Source organism: Rhinolophus ferrumequinum, chromosome 19 (genome assembly GCF_004115265.2).
Source record: "Rhinolophus ferrumequinum isolate MPI-CBG mRhiFer1 chromosome 19, mRhiFer1_v1.p, whole genome shotgun sequence".
Classification (NCBI taxonomy): Eukaryota; Metazoa; Chordata; class Mammalia; order Chiroptera; family Rhinolophidae; genus Rhinolophus; species Rhinolophus ferrumequinum.
Genome location: NC_046302.1, coordinates 27747243 through 27768203, shown reverse-complemented (window position 1 = coordinate 27768203; position 20961 = coordinate 27747243). Strand labels below are relative to the sequence as shown.

At 32.7% G+C, this 20961-nt stretch overlaps 1 protein-coding gene across 1 annotated transcript in view; it reads left to right on the top strand.

Annotated features, from left to right (window-relative positions):
* CCDC178 (coiled-coil domain containing 178) overlaps window positions 1–20961 on the top strand; it is a 360492-nt gene that overhangs the window by 67921 nt on the left and 271610 nt on the right. Inside the window, exons 9-12 of the mRNA XM_033087581.1 lie at window positions 5114–5256; window positions 11418–11571; window positions 16921–17016; window positions 17157–17293. Of these exons, the coding sequence (XP_032943472.1) occupies window positions 5114–5256; window positions 11418–11571; window positions 16921–17016; window positions 17157–17293 (530 nt within the window). The remainder of the gene's footprint in view (window positions 1–5113; window positions 5257–11417; window positions 11572–16920; window positions 17017–17156; window positions 17294–20961) is intronic.

Sequence of the window (20961 nt, the reverse complement as noted above, 5' to 3'; positions counted from 1 at the left end):
AATACCTACAATATGTAAAGAACTCTTACAATTCAAAACCAAAAGATAAACATCTCAATTAAATATGGGCAAAGGACTTGAATAGACATGTCTTCAAAAGGCATACAAATGGGCAGATACTACCTGATAAGATGGATGCTCTACATCATTAGTCGTTAGGGAAATGCACACCAAGACCATGATGCAATACCACTCACACCCACCAGGATGGGATTAAAAATGAAATGGAAAATAGTTAAGTCTTGGTGAATATATTGAAAAATTGTATTTTGCTGGTATGAATGTAAAATGGTACAGCAACTGTGGAAAAGAGTTTGCTGTTTCCTCAAATTACCATATTCCTTAGCAATTCTACTCTAAGGTACATACCCAAAAGAATGGAAAACTGATACAAAAGAAAAAAAAAGCTTGTATATAAATGTTAATAGCATCACTGTTCATTTCTGTATTTCAAATGTTTTATTTGTAAGTCACTAGGATATGTAATCAAGGCATCAAGGCTTTATTTTTAGACATATAAGAGTATATACCATTTATTCTCTCATGTCAGACAAACATTTACCACCCTATAATCATCTATGTGGTTCAGAATTGTTCATCCGTGGCACTATACAAAGAACAAATTAAAATAGCTTTATGATTATCTGTATTAGTTAAATCTTTCTCTTTTTTCTTTTTGACCCCAGTTATTGTATGTGATTCAAATTATGGCTTTTATAGTCTCCTATTTTTATCATTTCAAAATAATCTAATTTCTATTATATATATTTTGCCAAACAGCATATTAAAATATGTATATATATGTATTTTTTTCCAGTTACACTTGACATACAATATTATATTAGTTTCAGGTGTGGAACATAGTGATTAGACGTTTATATAACTTGCGAAGTGATCACCCCAATAAATCTAGTCCCCATCTGACACCATACATAGTTATTACAATAATTTTTAGATATTATGCTATATTTTACATCCCTATGACTATATTGTAACCAACCGGCAACCTTGTGGTTAAGAGCCCACTGGCCCATGTGGGAATCGAACTGGCAGCCTTTGGAGTTAGGAGCACAGAGCTCCAACTGCCTGAGCCAGCGGGCCAGCCCCCTCCTATGTCTTTTGATTGGAGCATTTAATCCATTTACATTGAAAGACTTGTGTTATTGCCATTTTATTATTCATAATTTTGATTGAGTTTTTTTTTTTTTTTTTTTTTTTTTTTTTTCCCCTCTTAAAAAGTCCCTCTAAGGTTCCTTGTAATACTGGTTTGGTGGTGATGAACAACTTTAGCTTTTTCTTGTCTGGGAAGCTCTTTATCTGTCATTTGATTCTAAATGTTAGCCTTGCTGGGTAGAGTAATCCTAGTTGTAGGTCCTTGCTTTTCATAACCTTGAGTATTTCATGCCAGTCCCTTCTGGCCTGCAAAGTTCCTGTTGAGAAATCAGCTGACTATCTTAGGGAGCTCCCTTGTAGGAGCTTTTCTCTTGCTGCTTTTAAGATTCTCTCTTTGTCTTTAACCTGTGGCATTTTAATTATGATGTGTCTTGGTGTGGGCCTGTTTGGGTTTATCTTGTTTAGGAGGACTCTCTGTGCTTTCTGGCCTTGTACGTCTATTTCCTACACCAGGTTAGGGAAGTTTTCCACCATTATTGGATACCTTCTGGAACCCCAGTGATGAGAATGTTGGTACACTTTATGTTGTCCCAGAGGCTCCTTAAACTCTGCTCATTTTTTTGGATTCTTTTCTTCTTTTTGCTGTTCTGATTGGGTGTTTTTTGCTACCTTATTTTCTAAATCACTGATTTGATCCTCTGCTTCATCTAATCTACTATTGATTCTCTCTAATGTATTATTCATTTCAGTTATTGTATTCTTCATTTCTGACTGGTTCTTTTTTGTTTTCATTATTCATTTTTATGGTTTCTATCTCTTTGTTGAAGTTCTTCCTGAGATCATAGAGTGGCCTTATAGCCAGTGTTTTGAATTCTGCATCTGATAGATTACTTGTCTCCAGTTTGTTTAGTTCTTTTTCTGGAGCTTTCTTTTGTTCTTTTGTTTTGGACATGTTTCTATTTTGCCCCATTTTGGCTGCCTCTCTGTGTTTGTTTCTTTGTATTAGGTAGGGCTGCTATGTCTCCTGGTTTTAGCAGGGTGGCCTTATGTAGGTGTTCTGTGGAGCCCAGTGGCACAGTCTCCCTGGTTACCAGAGCCAGGTCCACCAGGTATGTCCCTTTGTGGGTTGTGTGTGCCCTCTTGTAGTTGAGGCTTGGTTTCTGTTTGCATGTGAATGAGAGGGATTGACCCTCAGGCTGATTGGTTGTGAAGACTGGCCTTGACTACAGTGGAGGAGTTGTGGTGCAGGAGCTGACCCTATGCAGCAGGATTCACTTTAACAGGTCTCTGGTGCCTGCCTGTCCTTTGGGTGTGTTGTCCTCAGAGGCAGCTGGGTGGTGCTCAAGCTCAGTTTGAAGCTGGCCACTGGGCATGCTGGCCCTGTGGCATCCTGGGATGGGTCCCACCACAAGCCAAGTTCAGCCTCCACCTGTGCCCTTCCCAGGGCCAATTGGAATGAGTTACAAAGCATTTTGCAAATGGCCGCCACTTGTACAGGGCTTGGAGATACCTCAGGAGGCCAAGCCATGAACTGAGGGTGGCTGCCGCTAATACCAGGTGTGAGCTGCTCAGCAAGAGGTATGGGGCATGTTGAGGATACATGCTGCTTATTTGGGTTTTTTGAACTTTTGAAAGATTTTAGGAAAGTCTGCAACATGAGCCAAGACAGACTGTATGGAACAGCCACTAGAAGCGGTTTGGGTGGGTCTGCAAATTTGGCGGGGTGGGGCCTCAAAAAATCACTGGGGCAGATTAAAGGTATTAGCCAGGTTGATGGCAGCCACCTGCGTCAGCATTCCAGGAGGGAGGAGGACTTAACAAAGAAATCATGGATTCTGTCAGCACTTCTGTCTGGGAGAAAGCTGCCCCTCCAGCCCTCTCCCTGAGGCCAGACAATACTGTTCTTCCCATGTGTCTCTGACAGCTTTCGAGCTGCTGCTCCAGCACTGGAGCTCAAAGCAAGTGAGTCTGTCAGTAAGTCATGCACTGCCCCTTTACGAGGAACCTCTGGGACTCTAGCCGCCTTCTCCCTCATGCAGCCACAATGTGTGCTGATTTTCACAGCCAGAAGTTGTAGGGACTTCTCTATCTGACACTGGAACCCTGGGCTGGGGAGCCTTGTGTGGGGCTGGGACCCTTCGCTCCTCCGGGTGGACCTCCGCAGCAGAGATATCCTGCCCAATTTTAACCACCACCCATGGGTATGGGACTAGCCCATTCCCTGTTTCCACCCCTCCTACCAGTCTTGAGGCAGCTCCTTCCATATGTCCTTAATTGTAGGATTTCTGTTCAGCTATTCTTCAGGCAATTCTTAATGATGGTTGTTCTGTAGTTTAGTTGTAATTTTTATGTGGTCGTGAGAGGAGGTATGCACAGCGTTTACCTACTCTGCCATCTTGGCCAGGAATCCTCCATATAGCACTGTTCATAATAGCCAAAAGGTGAAAACAAACCAATGTCTATCAACTGATGAATGACTAATAAACAAAATGAGATATATCCATACCATGTAATATTATTCAGTCATAAAAAGAAATGAAGTACTGATGCATGTCACAGCATGGGTAAATTTTGAAGCATTATGCTAAATAAAGAAGCCACATACAAAAAAATTACATATTGTATCATTTCACTTTTATGAAATATCTAGAATAGGTAAATCATAAAATCGGAAAGCAGGTACTGGGGAAAGTATAATACAGTGTTTGGTTTATATTGTAATATAGCTTTGCTTTGTTTTGTTTTGTTTTGTTCTGCTGTTTTGACTCAGTTTTGAAGTCCTGGCTAGAGGCCTGTTGAGGTAACCCAATTGCTTAAATAATGCAAGATCTCTAGCCAGTGTGCTTGAGCCTTAGTACCAAGCTACTTACAAATCAAACTCAAAGAGCTCAATGGTCGTAGCCTTCAAATTCTTAAAGCAGCTCAGCTTTGTAACATTATAGAGCTACAGAAATGATATTATTCATATCAACCCAAGTGAGTATCCCTATGAAAGGATATACCAGTCCCACACTGGTATACCAGAGCCAGCCCAAGAACTTATCTCGGAGATGAATTTGACGTCCTATGATGTCACCCCAGCCCTTGATACTGAAACCACCACCTCAGCAATGCCTACTGGCTGCCTGTCTGAAAGTGCTGACAAATTGACATAGGATATTATTTATTGCTTTTCCGCCTTTGATATTAGGAACTCTGTTATCTGAGCATTTTGTTTGCTTAGCCCATCATCCTGGTCTACTCCTCTCTCTCTGCTAAAATGTATAAACCCTTAAAGGAAAATCTTGTAGAGGTTACTATTATCTGTGCTACTCAAAAAATTAGTGAAATTTATTGCTTTTTTTCAGCAGGCAACTGCCTCACATCAGTCCACCAATTGACTCCCTGAGGAAAGGATTGCTCGCTCCTTAGTGCCTTCTCCTACACCCTCCCTCCAACTTTCCAACAGAACATTCAGACCTTTAGTTCCAAGTATGACCACTACAACAACCCTTTCTCCTTAGTTTGACAGAGAAGGGAGAGATGGAGAGAGAAGGCGGAATGTTTATGATATTAGTGTTAATTAATAAAAACAATAAAAATGGATTATTTTCAACTCTTAGATTAAGATTGTCATAGTCATTCCCAAATGAGAAGATGACAGATTCTTTATTTATTTATTTATTTTTTGTATTTTCTAAAATAGAGTATTTGAACAATAAAAACAATAAAAGGCAGCAGTATTTTTTGTGGGTGAAAAAAATTAAGATTTTATTTTGGTCATGTTAACTGAGATATTGAAGTTGTTTTCATCAATAACTTTTATACATGCCTAGTATTGATGAGTTTCAGGGTAAAGGAAACCCAAAATGCTACCATGCTAAACAATAAACTAAAAATGGGAAGAAAATTGATGTAAAGAACTTTTTATCTAAATGAAAACTACTCTAAGTCCTTTCTCTGGTCTTTCTTTTGTCTGATTCCTTTAGCCATTAAGTACTAAACTGTTTTTAATTTCTAGGTAATGGAACTATGCAAACAAGTTCATAAAGAACTTCAAGAAGCTACAGAAGAGTGTGAAAATCTCAAACTGAAAGTTAAACAAATTAGAGAAGAAATGGAAAAAGATATTAATGATGATATACAAACCATAGAAGCTTACAAGTAAGAAATTTTCACAAATCCTACTTATAGCATTTTGAAGTAAGATATTAATTAAAAATGTAATTCATATTTCTGTATAAAATTTTATATGAAGAGAAAGGAAAGAATCTAATTTACCTATATTTTTATCCTATCAAGTTTATATATAAATTAAAATATCATTGCATAGGTAAATCTAGGTGTGTATAAATTCCTAAAGCACTCTTTTTCTGTGTCTAAAGCTCTTCATATATATTGCCATATTGCCTATGGATATGATATAACAATATATATCCTTACTATCTATGTGTAAAAGTGACTGCAAATTTTGTTTCTACCATGGGATATTATTTAAAATAATTATATAGCTTTGTATTAATTATAAACACAACATCTAATTATTTTAATTTCCATTTATTTGATTTCTAATAAATTAAAATATTTTAAAATATATAAACTATACTATGCATATTAATAATTGAAATTATTTTTATTTTATTTCCGATATATTTGTGATTTGTGATATTTGTCTAATTCCTCTTGTTGGCTATAAATTTTTTATGGTTTTATGTCACATAATAAAAATTTAATGTATTCAAAATGATCAGTGATTTAGTATAGAAAAACTCATATTCATATGGAGCTAGAATCACATAAATATAAACAAAATGAACACAAAATTTAGTCACAAATCTGGGACCTAGATAACACCCACTTATTCAGATGTTTATATTTCCTCGTGTCCTATATCTATTTTATCATGTGCTTAAACATTATGTATTATTTAATAAATAAATCACTTTTATAACTCATCTGATTTGTTGTATCTTCATTGTCATTCAGCTGCATATATTTTCTAATTTTCATGGTGATTTCTTCTTTGACCCATGGAATATTAAGAAATGTATTTTTTAAATTTCCATAATGAATTTCTATTTTCTAATTATTATTGCTTTCCAGCCAAATTGTACTTTGGTCAGGGAAAATTACATAATTTTAACTCATTGGAAATTGTCTTCATTTATTTTTCTTTTTTTTGAAAATATTCTTTGTGTACTTGGTACTTCACTTCTTGAATGTATTGTTCTTTACTGTTTCATTAGGTCAAGTTTTACTAATTATGGATGTTGATCTTTGTATATTCTTGCTAAATTTTAAGTTTGGTCTTTGGACCAACATCAGAATTACCTGGGTGCTTGTTCAAAATGCAGAATCTGCGGCTCAATTCAGACCTATTGAATGAGAATCTGCACTTTTCAAAGATCTGAATGTGATATTTGAGAGGCACTATTCTATGTATATTTTACTGATTTTTACTACTTTTGTGTCAAATACCTAGGAAAGTGTAGCAAAATCTCCCACTATGATGCTGTCTACATCTTTTTATTTTTTTTTAACTTAATCAGTTTTTGCTTCATATATTTTGAGGCTCTCTCAGATTCATACAAGTTTAAAGTTGTTTTATCTTCCTAGGAGATGATTAACCTTTTTCATAACTATGAACTGATCTTCTTTGACTCTTGGAATATTTTTCACCTTAAACTCAATTGAGATATTAATATAACTTCACTAGCTTTCTTTTTTTTTATTTATCTGGGAAATATTTTTAATTCTTGCAATTTCAATATTTTCGAGTCTTCGTGTTTTATTATACCTCTCTTGCAAACATCATGTAGATAGATTTTTAAAATCAGTTTGAAAACATTTTGAAAGATGGACCATTATGTACACTCATAAATCACTAATGTATTTGGATTTAAACTACCATGTACTTTATTCTGTTTGCTCCAATTGTTTTATTTCTTTCCTTTTTATTGCCTTCTTTTACATTAGTTATTTTTACCATGCTTTGGTTTGTTTTTCTTCTAGTTTAGTGATTATAATTCTGTTCCTATTATTTTAGTAGGAAATCCTATTAATTACCACATGAAAATTTACACTGTCAAACTCTAATGACAACTAACCTAGTGGACAAGAAAGGGATTTATGGAAAATTTTACTGTAGCTATCACATTAAATAGTTGTGGAATTAAATATTTGTTCTTGTTGTGAAATAATATATTTTCATAACCCATGAGAATATTGTTACAGTTTTAAACAATTAGGTTTATTGTTTTAGATTTACCCTAATAATAATTTTTTCCTTTGTTCTTTTTTCCTTCATGTATCCGACTTTCCACATGGAAGTACTTTTCACTTGGAGTAGATCTTCACAATACTCTTTAGTGAGGTTTTGCTGATGACAAATTTTTCTTAGTTTTTGATTGAAAGATATTTTCTATTTTCATAAATTTCTTGATTCTGAATTGATTTTTAATGTGTTAAATTTAACATTCTGTAATATACTGATTCTCATTTTTTCTCTTAAGCATGTTGACCATTTGACTCAATGCTATACAACGAATCTATATTTTTCCTTTTGGCAGTTTTTAAGATCATCTTTTGGTTTTGAAAGTTTATTAATATTATTTTATTAAGATACTCTAGGTGTGGATCAATTTTTTTTTATTCTGTTAGGATTTGTTAGTCTTCTAGTTTTATTGAATCTATATATTGTAATTTTCATTATCACTGGGCATTCTCAGTCATAGTGTTTTCAAACAATGCCTTGGTCCCACTTTCTCTCTATTCCTTCTTATAAGATTTAAATTAAACTTATGTTAGTTTTTCTCATTGAATCATCAATGCCTCTTAATGATTTTCTCATTACTTTCTGATCCATTTAAATAATTGTTTTATTCTGGGCTTAATGTGAAGGCCATAGGATGTCCCTTGCAGACCTCCAACTACGACAAATGTAATTGACCAAAGGGCAGTGGTTAGCAGCTTCTGCCATATTTTTCAATGCTTTCTGCCTCCTGACATTGTGTCCCTTGTAAAATCACTTCCCCTTGCATGTGGGCTAGGTCCACTGAGTTGCTTCTGATGAACAGAGTAACAGAAAAGTAATAGAATGTCCCTTTTATGATTAGATTGTAAAAAACTGTAACTTATGTCTTGCTAGCACTCTCTTTCTTGCCCTCTTGCTCATTGGCTCTGTACTTTGAGATGTTCCATGCTGCCGTACTTTGAGATGTTCCATGGAGAAGCCCACATAGCAAGGAAAAAATCTAGGCCTCAGTCCAACAACCTCTGAGAATCAACCTGCTAACAACCAGGAGTGTGATAGGAGGAGTTCTAGTGCTTTACTTATTTTGGTCTACTTGATCTTTTTCTGACATAAATATTTAAAAATCTTGTGCTAGTCAACTCATTTTTATATTGCTGTCAGTATTCACTTTATATATTTCTAGGCTATATTAAGTGCATATGGGTTCATAGTTTTTCTATCTTCATAGTGTGATATATACATATATATATATACACACACACACATACACACACATATGTATATATTTATGTATAATTACATGAGTTATTTTAATTCCTTTAATATTTCATTCCTCAAAGTATATTTTTGTTTGATATTGACATTCCAAAAGATTCTTCCTGATTAGAATTTCACTGGCAGTTCTTACTTTATTTCTTTAAAGTTTTTCCTATTAGTTTTATTTTAGGTTGATTCTTCAGGTCACATACAAAGGTCACATATAACTGATTTCTGTGTTTTTATGTAAATCTGATCATTATTTTCTTAATAGATATATTTACTTAATTTTTATTTATTTATTATTATTGTAGGGTTTGGCTTGCTTGCTGCTTATGTAGGAAAGCCTTAGCTGAGACAATGGGCAGATTTGACTATAGAATTCTGTTTCTCTAATGTGTTAGAAATATTCTCATGGTAGTAGGAAAGGAGTAGAACAAACAACCACACTCACACGTGAACTTCATAAGCCTCTACTTACATCCCATTTACTAGAATCCAAATGACAATGGCAAATCAAACGGCTAGGCTCATGTCAGAGTTAGAGAATGCTACAAAGTTACATGGCAAAGGAAGTGGATATAAGAATGGATGAAGAATTAAGATTGCCATGACCTCAGTTTACCATACTCTTTCTTATTTTGCATATCTTGAAGCTATTGATTGTTTTCCTATCTCTATTTTTATTTTAATCATTTATCTCTCCATCTTTGTGTATATACATTTGTACATATATGTATCATTTCATTCGTCTATCTGGCACAAAACAGATTTTAGCCCATGTTATATTAATAAATACAATAACCTCCATCTTATAACATTTTCTAAAAATTTTCCTTCTCAATTTTGAATATAAAAATTAGTTGGTGGTTTTTATAACTAGTGTTTAAATAAATACGAAGGTACATTTTTATTACTACATTCACCATTATTTATTATACCTTATAACTTATTATTTGTTGATTTTTTTTTCTCATTTAAGTATATTTTCCAAAAGTATAGTATAAGCTTTAGAGGAGACATAAATGGTGTTTTAAAGAAAATCTGAAAGGTATGTTTAATTGTTCTTTAGTATTTTTTACTTTGTTGAGAATTAGTACATATAAAGAAACATGATTATGTGTGCTTACAAGTATATAGATTGATGATTTTAAAAATATGTATATACTAATGTAATCATGTCCCAAGTTAAGATATAGAAACTTGCCAACATACTGGAAGTTTTTTTGTGTTCTTCACAATCCAAACCACCATCCCCTACACCTCAAGAGGTAATCTCCATTCTGACATCAATTGCCATATTTTGTTTAGTCTGTTCTTGAATTCCATATGAATGGAAACACACAGCATATATTCTTTGGTGTCTTGATTGCTCTGCTTTATAGAAACTCTTAACAGGTAGAGTACTTCTTCCTAGTCTATCTAAATTTATTCTGATTTAGCAGATATGAGAATGATGAAGTCTAAACTACCAATTGGGGCAACCCTAATAGCACTTCTACACTGAAAAATCCTTAAAAGGCAAAGGAGTTGGTGGCATTAACTTCTTCAGGAAATAGGGATAAGTGATAACTAAAATAATACTTAGCCTCCTGCATTTCATGACCCTGGGCAAGTCTCCACATCTTACTCAAAATCTATAATTTATTATCTGGACTGGGGGAAATAAATACCTTGAGAGAAAAAAAATAATTTCAAAACAAGGAAATTTAACCAGATGTATTATACATTTTAAATGCAGAGGCTCTCCACCTGTCATTATCTACTTGGCGTCTAGAATTCTGGTAGGGAGACCTGTACTCTCCAGACATGGAAGGGTGAAGAAGAATGTTCTTACCTGTTTATTTGCTGTTTTAATTTTCATTTCTATAGTAGGTTGTATCTTTCAGTTTCATTTGACTCTATTCCTAAAATCAGGGTGAGTGCCTGAGAACCTGGGCGAATTCAATAAGCACGCCATATATTTATTGGCCACTGGTATTTATTCTCTTGTGAATTCTTGTTTACCTTCTTTGTTCATTTGTCTGCTCGGTATTTTTTCTATTCCACATTGGTTTGTAGGATTTTATTGCTATAAGTGATTTACTCTTCGATCTCTTATATGGATTTTAAATAAATCTCCCAGTTTATTATTTTGTTTATAATGTCTTTAAAAAGTTGCGGTTTTCTATATTATTTGCTAATATCTTATGAAATTGATAACTATTTTCTCACTGTATCTTTTTCATAAGTTAAATTATAGCATCGTGTCTAAGGAAACTCTTACATTTGCAATTCGTTTTTTACCTCCCAGATAAGATAAAGGATTATGTAGTTCACAGACTAGCACTGGTCTTCTTTGTGGAAGATCAGATAGGAACAAAAAACTTGGCAATTACCTCTCATTAAATAAGCCCCTTGTTTTCCTAAACTGCAATTTCCTCCATTTTACTTCTGAGACTGTGTGGTCTTTTCACTTCTACATCATCTTTTTTTTTTTTTCCTCTTGCTTTTCCATCCGTGTACTACCCAACCTCTGAATCAAAGATGCTTCTCTCACCTGAAATCAAATCAAGAGACAATTTATTTTAAATAGTTTACAAATCACTTTTCTCTCAAAACGTAAATACTACTGGTGAATTTTTTTCTCACTATTTACTTCTTGATATCTAAGTGGTACTTCTCAGGAGTTGCTTTGGGATGGGAGAACTTTTATAGGAATACATAAATTTCATTGATTTACATTAAGTCAAAAGCTGATTTAAATATTCCTAATTTTAAATATAATTTTCCCTTCCTTCTATTTGGATAAAATCAACTGTGTTTTTTCTCTTAGGAAAGAGATAGAAAAACTAAACCATCTATACAATTACTATGATACATTAATACAAAATGTTAATGTTACTATTGAGGAGCGTGAAGAGGAAGTGACTGATGTATTGAAGGAAACAAAGAAATCAACAGATGAATTAACTGCTTTATCAAAAACGGTGAGTTACCATGTTTAAAAATAAGAAAAATAAAAACACTGTTTTTAGTTTTGAACCATGGCTATGAAAACTTATTCTCTGTCAAGAATTAAATAGCAGTTAGCCAATTTTCTGTCCATATTAGTTTTCTGTAGCTGCATAATAAATTACCTGAATTTTAGCAGTTTAAAACTGCACCCATTTATTATCACGAAGTTTCCCTGGTTCATGGTTCAGTTTGTTCTACTGATCCATGTCTTCAAAGACTGAACTCAAGCTGTCAGCAGCCCTGCGTTTTTTTTTTCTGGAGACTCCAGTTGAATTTGCTTTCACACTCATTCAGTTTTGGCAAGATACAGTGGTTTGTAGAACAGATCCTTGGTGAGGATCAGCCAGGTATCATTCTCTGTTTTTAGAGGCTACCTTCATGCCCTGGCTGGTGGTTCCTTCATCTTTTAACCCAGAATGGTAGGTTCTGTACGGTCACGCTTGGTATCCCTCTGACCTTCCCTTGTGCCTCATCTTTCCTGTCTTCCTCTTCTGCCACATCTCATTCGCTATAGTAAAAGAAAATAATATAAAAGGAAATTATAAAATGGTAAAAAGAAATAGTAGTGTCTTACAAGGCAATTATATATATATATATGTATATGTATATATATAATTATACATATGTATACACACACACACACACACACACACACACACACACACAAATTCCTGTGCCAATTTGCATTCCTACCTAGAGTTAAAACTATGTGGTATTTATTTATTTATTGCCACATTCTATTATAGTCTCCTTAAATTGTATCTCATATTTTTTTAGTTAATCCATAATTATTAGTAAGCTGAGCATATTTTAATAGCTTTTGGGAGGTCGTTTGTATTTCCTTTTTTGTTAAGAATCTCATGATTTTCCCCTGTATGTTGTTTGTTTTTTTATTGATTTGTAAGCATTCATTATATATTATGGCCACTAACTATTTTAAAGTTACATATGTTAAAAACATTTTCAGCAAGTCTTTCATTTCTTTATGACATCTTCTGATGACTAAAACTTCAATTTCAATTTAGTAGAAGTTATAAATTTCTTTCAACTTTGTGCTTTTCTGAACATGCTTTAGAAATTTTTCCTTCCTCAAACTCAAAAAATTTCTCTGGTATTTTATTCCATATGATTTGAAATTTTGCTTTCATATTTACACAATGTTTTTAGGTGAAACTGTGTTTAAAATATTCAAAAATTGACGTATATTCTGTCTAGTTATCTTAAACATTATTGAAAGTGTATATCGAAGTTGACTTGCCTATGTTTCTCTTCAATCCTGTCAGTTTGTTGCTTCATGTGTTTTGAAGTTTTATTGTTTGGTACATCTATTTGTAATTGTTGGTGCATCTGTTTGTAATTGTTGTCTTGTTATGTCTTCTTGATTAATTGGCTCTTATCATTATAAAATGTCTCTAACAACAATTTTTATTTAAAAGCACACTTTGTCTGATATTAATATAGACACTCCAGCTCTCCTTGCCTACTGTTTTCATGGTATTTGTTTTTCAACTTTTTTATTTTCAACATATTTATATCTGAATCTAAAATGTGTCTCTTGTAGACAGTATGTGACAGGGTCATTTTAAAAAGAAATTGTTTTCTCAATCTCTCTACCTTGATTGAAGCATTTAATCCATTTACATTTCATGTAATTATTGATAAGGTAGGATTTATGTCTGCCATTTTGCTTTTGTTTTCTCTGTTTTATGTCTTTATGTTTCCTCTGTTACTCCATTACTACCTTTTTTTGTGTGTTAAATAGGTATTTCTTAGTGTATCATTTCAATTGGCTTGCCATTTATTTTACTATATACTTTAAAATTATTTTCCTAGTAGTTGCCCTGAGATTACAAATATTATCTTAACTTATAAAAGAATCTATTTTGTATTAATACTTAATTTCAGTAGTATATAAAAACTTTGTTCCTCTCTAGTGCCCTACTCTCTTTTTTTGTGCTCATTTTTTACAAATTTCATCTTAGACATGTGTAGCAATCAACAGAAATTTATAATTATTACATTATGTTATTGTCTTTTAAATTAGGGGGTAAAGTGTTACAAAATAATGCATTTATGCTGTTCTTTATATTTATCTATGTAGTTATGTTTACTGATTCTCTTTGTTTCTTCTTGTGTATTCAAGTTGCTGTCTAGTGTACTTTCTTTCAGCCTGAAGGACTCCCATTAGTATTTCTTACAGGAAAGATTTCCTAGTGACAAATTTTTTAAATTTTTTATTATACGGCAATGTCCTAATATCTCCTTCATTTTTAAATGACAGTTTTGTTTGATATCGGATTCCTAATTCCTTTTTTATTCTATAGATTGAGCATGTTAGCATATGCCTTCTAGCCCCATGGTTTTGGGTGATAAAACAGGTATTAATCTTATGAAGATATTTTGTATGTGAAATGTTACTTCCCTTTTGTTGGTGTTTTCTATTTGATGAAACGTCACGTTCATGTTTTCCTTTAATTCTTAGACATTACCTTTAGCTCTTTGCACATATTTAAAATAGCTGATTGAACTAATAAATTCAGTATCTAAGCTTTGGGGACAGTTTCTATTGAGTGCTTTTTTTCTTCTAGATGTTTCTTGTTTCTATCTTGTTTCTTGTTTCTATGTCTTATTTCTATGTATGTTCCATAGTATTTTGTTGAAAACTGGACATTTTAAACAATATACTATGGTAATACTGGAAATAAGATTTTCACTCCTCCCCAGGATTTGTTCTTATTTCTGTTTGCTGGAATTGTTACTTGTTTGTTTAGAGACCTTTACGAATGAATTTTGTAAGATCTGTTTTCTTTGTCATGTGTAACCACTGAAGTTTCTTCATAGTTATCTTAGTGGTCTGTTAATGATTGGACATTGATCCTTGAAAATCTGGAAACAATTAATCTCCTTGTCTTTGCTAAGGGGCTTTGTGTGCTTGTTTAGGCACATCCTGAACACTCATCCAGGCAGTTGCCTTAGTTTTCACTTTCTGTTTTCACAGAGTCTCAAGGTTGACCAAAGGTGAGAACTTAAAGGATTCCTCAGGTACTATCAGAGCAGGTGAACCGTCCGGGACTTTCACACATCTCTGTGCATTTGCAGCCTTCTAGATTCCCAGAAATATGTTGGAGCTTTACAAAGCCACTATTTCATCCTCTTCAAAAGCTTTTGTTTTTTAAGTTTGTTGGTTAGTTTATTGTTTTTCCCAAGTGTTATTTATCCAAAAAGGTGGCTGCAAAGTTAATCAATTGCCTGTGATTTTTTTTTTTCTTTGATAATCATGCTTTGAGGAAAATTCTTTGAGGAGACTTTTTGTGACTCTGTATAAAGTCAAATACAGACATTTTTGCAAGTGGCATCTTCCAAAAAACAACAACAACAACAACAAAAACTACAGGCAGGTCAAATAACAATAGTTATCATAGAATGAGGCTTTGAAGGCATTCCGGTTCTGTTCTACTCCCTCTGGTGGCTGCTCGACTGCTGGTATTCTCCACCATATGGGATGATGTTCTTCGAGGCTACCATGGACCAAAAGACGGAGGGATTAGGACAGGTTAAAACACCACGAATCTCATACTCCTTTTTATGATTAGGCTGTTTTTCTTGAATATGTGCTCCTCAGATTGCTGCAAGCCTTTACTTAACCTCTAGAGTTGTGAGAAAGCTAATTTTGACATTTTTTGGCCAGTTTCCTCATTACCTTTATGGAGGAGAATTTTCAGATGTTTTTACTTTGCCGTTTTCACTGACACTCTTCACTAACACTGTATCTTGAAATGTTGGAATGTTGGGCTTTTATTTCACGTTTTTTAACAGTCTTATTTTTTCTTCAATCTTGTTTATTGTAAAATATGCAGTCAAACATGTCAACAGATCTTCTTGGCTTACTGGGCAAGGTGACATTCTCCAGAATTATATAAATAAACTCATTTTAATAATTTGTATTGTTTTGGGTTTGCATTTAGATTTTTATTCATCTGAAATTTATTTTGGTTATAATGTGAAGTAGAGAAACCACTTTGTTTCCTTTTTTTTTCTTTTTTTGGAACAGAAATTCTACATTATTTCAGTCCCATTAATTAAAGTAAATGATTTCTCTGTCACTGAACTCAAATACCATTTTTAAAAATATTAATTCAGATCTATTTCTGGGCTCTATTTTTTCCCTCTAATCTTATTACAATGCTAAAAAAGAAATAGTGCTTTATAATAATGGTATTATAGGATGTTTTAATATCTTGTAGCAATTTTTCAGCATTGTTCCTCTTTTTCATACACCTCTTGGCTACTGTCATATATCTTTTCTCCCATACTAACTTTATTTCATGCAATTTGAAAGAGAATACTACTTTTTATTTATTATACTTCATATTAATTTTGGGACAACTGACACTGTATTTTTATTAATCTTTTGCATGACATATCATTCTTTTTATGTGGGTCTTGATTTAAGCTTTTAAATTAGAATTTGTGTTTGTTTTATGTAAGTTCTCCCTTTTGTGTTGAATTTATTCCAAAGTGTTTTCTAACTTATGACAAAGGTTGTTAAGTATTATCACTGTTTTTTAATAGATTATTTTTCTTTAGATAATAATGATTATATTCCAAATGCTTATATATGGCCATTTTATAAAAGTTATTTATAGTAGTTTTACATTGAATCTTCTGTTTTACTAGATATTGAATCATATAATCTAAATTTGGAGACATATAACATATTCATATTCGATATTATAATGGTAACATTTGGCTTCATTATCCAATTGCATTTAGCTAAACTTTCACAAAACATGATTAATAATACTATTAATAAAAGATAATCCATTCTCATTCTTGAGTTCACTGGGCATGCATTTAGCATTTTATGATTTATTTTTATATTTTCTGTTGGTTCTTTATATTTGGTAGTGTTTTGTAGTAATTTAAAAATTATGGAAACTAGATAGTACAAGTATATCAAATGGCTATTTTGTGAAGTGATGGCCATATTCATGTTATTTTCTTCTTTAATTTGTTGATGTGATATATTGTGATTTAAGTTTTTCTAATTTTTATTAATTCTTACAACATAACTAAATGCATTTTATTTTATTTTGATCATGTATTCATTTGAGCACTGTTAGACTTGATTTGCTATCTTTTATTTGGAATCTTATATCAATTTTCATGACTGAAAACAGCCTATCAGGTGTTATTTTATACTGTTTGAATCAATATTTATTAACTGATGGTAGCTGCATAAAATGAAATATAATCTGTTTCTTAACAAAGTAATGTAATTGTCTACAATTCATTTACATTTTGTGTGTATTTTTTCTTAGTTAGATGAATTGAAAAGAGTTTATGATCAACTAGTCAGGAAGAAAAAAAAATTTCAAAATAACTATCTGGACACATTTAATAACTTTTATGATACAGTAAGTTGACCTTTCCTTACTTCCCACTTAGAGTTCCATTTTCTATTCCCAAACATTAACCCATGCAACTAAAATAATGTTTTATATATTTTTGAGATACATAAACATTTATAAATTATTATTTTATTATTTTCTTAAAGAAAAAATCATGGGATATGGCACTTTCTAATATCGCAAGAAATTATTCAGATATTTCAATAGCATATACTGAATTGATGGATGAAAATAAAAGAATTGTCATCGATATTGAATTCATAGTACGTTCGATCAATGACAGGTAATTCTTCAAATAGAATTTTTCTTCTTATATCACATACCTAATATGTCCAATATAATATACCTCTTCATTTTGTGTTCCTGGGATGGTATGGTTCGTTTATCGTTAACTTTAATTTTGTTTGTTTCTGTTTCAAACATTCCTCTTTAATCATTCTGAATCCCTTTTGAAAAACAAAAATAGTGAAAAAATGATTTTATAAGGAGTTTTACACTCACTCGTATCAATATTCTCAATATTGTTTCAAAATCCGTATCTTTGATTACTGAAGAGGTCGAATATTTATACATCCTCTCTTGAATTCTACTTTTTCTAAAAGACTCTTGTGTGCTTCCAAGGAAGAAATAAATAACTTATGATTCAGAGAGGAAAAGTAGCTTTTCTAAAATTCCACAGGCAGCACAGCTGGCATTTGAAACCTGAATTTCTATATTCAGATTCAGAGTTTTTCACCTTATCTCATTTTTTTGCAATTTAATCTGACTTTAGTTTAACTAACATTTAGTGAATGATCAAATATATTTGGTATATTAATCCAACAATAACTATCCCAAATAGCAGACCTAACATTAAAACTGCAATTCTTATAGGGCACAGGTAAGACTGGTAAATTCATAGAGCTGCACTTTTGGCTGTGTGGCTGGAGCTTAGAGCAAACGTTTCACCTGATGTGTGTGTGTGTGTGTGTGTGTGTGTGTGTGTGTGTGTGTGTGTGTATTTTTATTTGACAGGCAGGCAAGAACAGACATTGAGGATAAGAAACTAAGTGCCAGATAATGATTAATTTTAAGGGATTTGGACTCTGCTGAAGACTGGTCAGATTTCTTTTTTTTAAATGTACCATTATTTAATATATATGCAGATGCAGTCACGTGCATATACTATTTTTTTTATTTTTTTAAACCACTGCCTTTTTTTTTTAATTAAAGTTTATTGTGGTGACAATTGTTAGTAATGTTACATAGGTTTCAGGTGTACAGTTCTGTAATACATCATCTATGTATCACATTGTGTGTTCACCACCCAGAGTCAGTTCTCCTTTCATCACCATGTATTTGACCCCTCTACCCTCTGATAACCACTAAACTATTGTCTGTGTCTATCAGTTTTTGTTTCTTCATTTGTTTGTCTTGTTCTTTGTTGTTTTCAGTTTTATATACCACTTATCAGTGAAGTCATATGTTTCTCGACTTTTTCTGTCTGACTTATTTTGCTTAGCATAATAATCTCAAGATCCATACAGATTGTCGCAAATGGCACTATTTCATCTTTTCTTATGGCAGAATAATATTCTATTGTGTATATATACCACATCGTCTTTATCCAGCTATCTATCAAAGGACACTTTGGTTGTTTCCATGTCTTGGCCACCATAAATAATGCTGCAATGAACATTACAGTACATGTATCTTGATGGATAAATGTTTTCAGATTTTTTTGGTAGATATCCAGGAGAAGGATTGCTGGGTCATATGGTAATTCTGTTTTTAATTTTTGAGGAGTCGCCACTCAAAATGGATCAAATACCTAAGCATAAGACCTGAAACAATAAACTGCATAGAAGAAAACACAGGTACTAAATTTATGGACCTTGGGTTCAAAGAGGATTTTATGAATTTGACTTCAAAGGCAAGGGAAGTGAAAGCTAAAATACATGAATACGACTATATGAAACTAAAAAGCTTCTGCATTTTTTTCAATTATAGTTGACATTAAATATTATTTTAAGTTAGTTTCAAGTGTACATTTACATAATTGACGAAGTGATTCCCCGATTAGTCCAGTACTCACCCAGCAATATACATATCTGTTACAATATTGTTAATATTCTCTATGCTATACTCTACATTCCTTTGATGATTTTGTAATTACCAATTTGTATTTTTTAATCTCTGCACATTTTCACCCAGCCCCTCAACCACCCTTCCAGATGGCAACCATCAGTTTATTCTCTTTATCTATGAGTCTGTATTTGTTTTGTTTTGTTTTTTGTTTATTTTGTTTCTGAGATTCCAGGTACAATGAGATAATATGGTATTTGTCTCTCTCTGTCTGACTTATTTCATTTAGCATAGTACCCTCTAGGTCCATCCATGTTGTCGAAAATGGTTAAGATTTATTTTTTTAATGGCCGAGTAATATTCCATTGTATATATGTACCACATCTTCTGTATCCAGTTGTATTGATGGGCACTTAGGTTGCTTTCCTATCTTGGCTATTGTAAATAGTGCTGCTTGTGAGCATAGGGGTGCATACACACATATATCTTTTTGAATTAGTCTTTTGGATTTCTTCAGATAAATACCCAGAAGTGGAATTGCTGGGTCACAAGGTAGTTCTATTTTTAATTTTTTGAGGAACCTCCATACTATTTTCCATAGTGGCTGCACCAATTGGCAATCACGCCAACAGTGTATGGGGTTCCTTTTTCTCCATATCCTCACCAACACTTATTGTTTGTTGATTTACTGATGATAGCCATTCTGACGGGTGTGAGTTGATATCTCTTTGTGGTTTTAATTAGCATTTCTCTGATGATTAGTGACATTGAACACCTTTTCATATGTCTATTGGCTGTCTGTATGTCCTCTTTGGAGAAATGTCTATTCCAGTCCTCTGCCCATTTTTAAATTGGATTGCTTATTTTATTTGGTGGTGAGTTCTGTATAAATTTCGTGTATTAACCCCTTATCAGATGTATCACTGGCGAATATCTTCTCCCATTCAGTAGGTTGTCTTTTCCTTTTGTTGATAATTTCCTTTGCTGTTCAAAAACTTTTTAGTATGATGTAGTCTCCCATTTGTTTATTTTTTCTTTTGTTTCCCTTCCCTGAGGATATATATTAGAAACAAATTTTACTAACAGCAATGTCATAGAGTTTGCTGCCTATGTTTTCTTCTATGAGTTTTATGGTTTCAGGTCTTAACACTTAAGTTTCTAATCCATTTGAGTTTGTTTTTAGATTTCTCTTTTTGAAGCCATCACTTTTGTGATGAATCCAGGTTTGAATATTTGGTTTAAAGGTGGTTCCAGATATTAAATGGGAAATGTATGGGGTGGGGGGAAGGTTGAAAGAAAGATGTTGCTATGTTTATTTGGAATTGTGTGTAGCATGATTCAAGTGTAAGTGTCTAGATATCACTTTGAATTATGGGTCTGAAATTGAGGAAAGATGTACATAGAGATAGGAGTTAGGTGCTAAATGCAGAAGTATGTTAAACTGGCATACATTTTCATTTTTATCACTTCCTTTGCTTCTTAGAAATTAGATTTTTCATGAAATAGAAATTTTATGGGATAAATTATGATACTAAGCCAAATATCAGTATAATATAAAGCTTCTCCAATATCTCCAATATCATTAATATATTCAAGAAATATAATTAATGGCTTTTATGGACTCTATCCACACAAAAAAGAACTTTGTTGGTCATGAAAATCACAACTATCTACTTAGAAAATATAAGAGGAAAAAATCTCATTCATTAGAAAATGAAACCTAAATTCAGCAAAAAGACACAAATATGAAATAGGAGATTTTTATGAGGAAAACACCAAACATGATTGAAATTTATTAAAATTTATTTTTAAAATGTTTCCAGTTTATCAAAGTATATTTGAGAAGTAAAAAATTAGATATACAGAGGGTGCCAAAAAAAATGTATG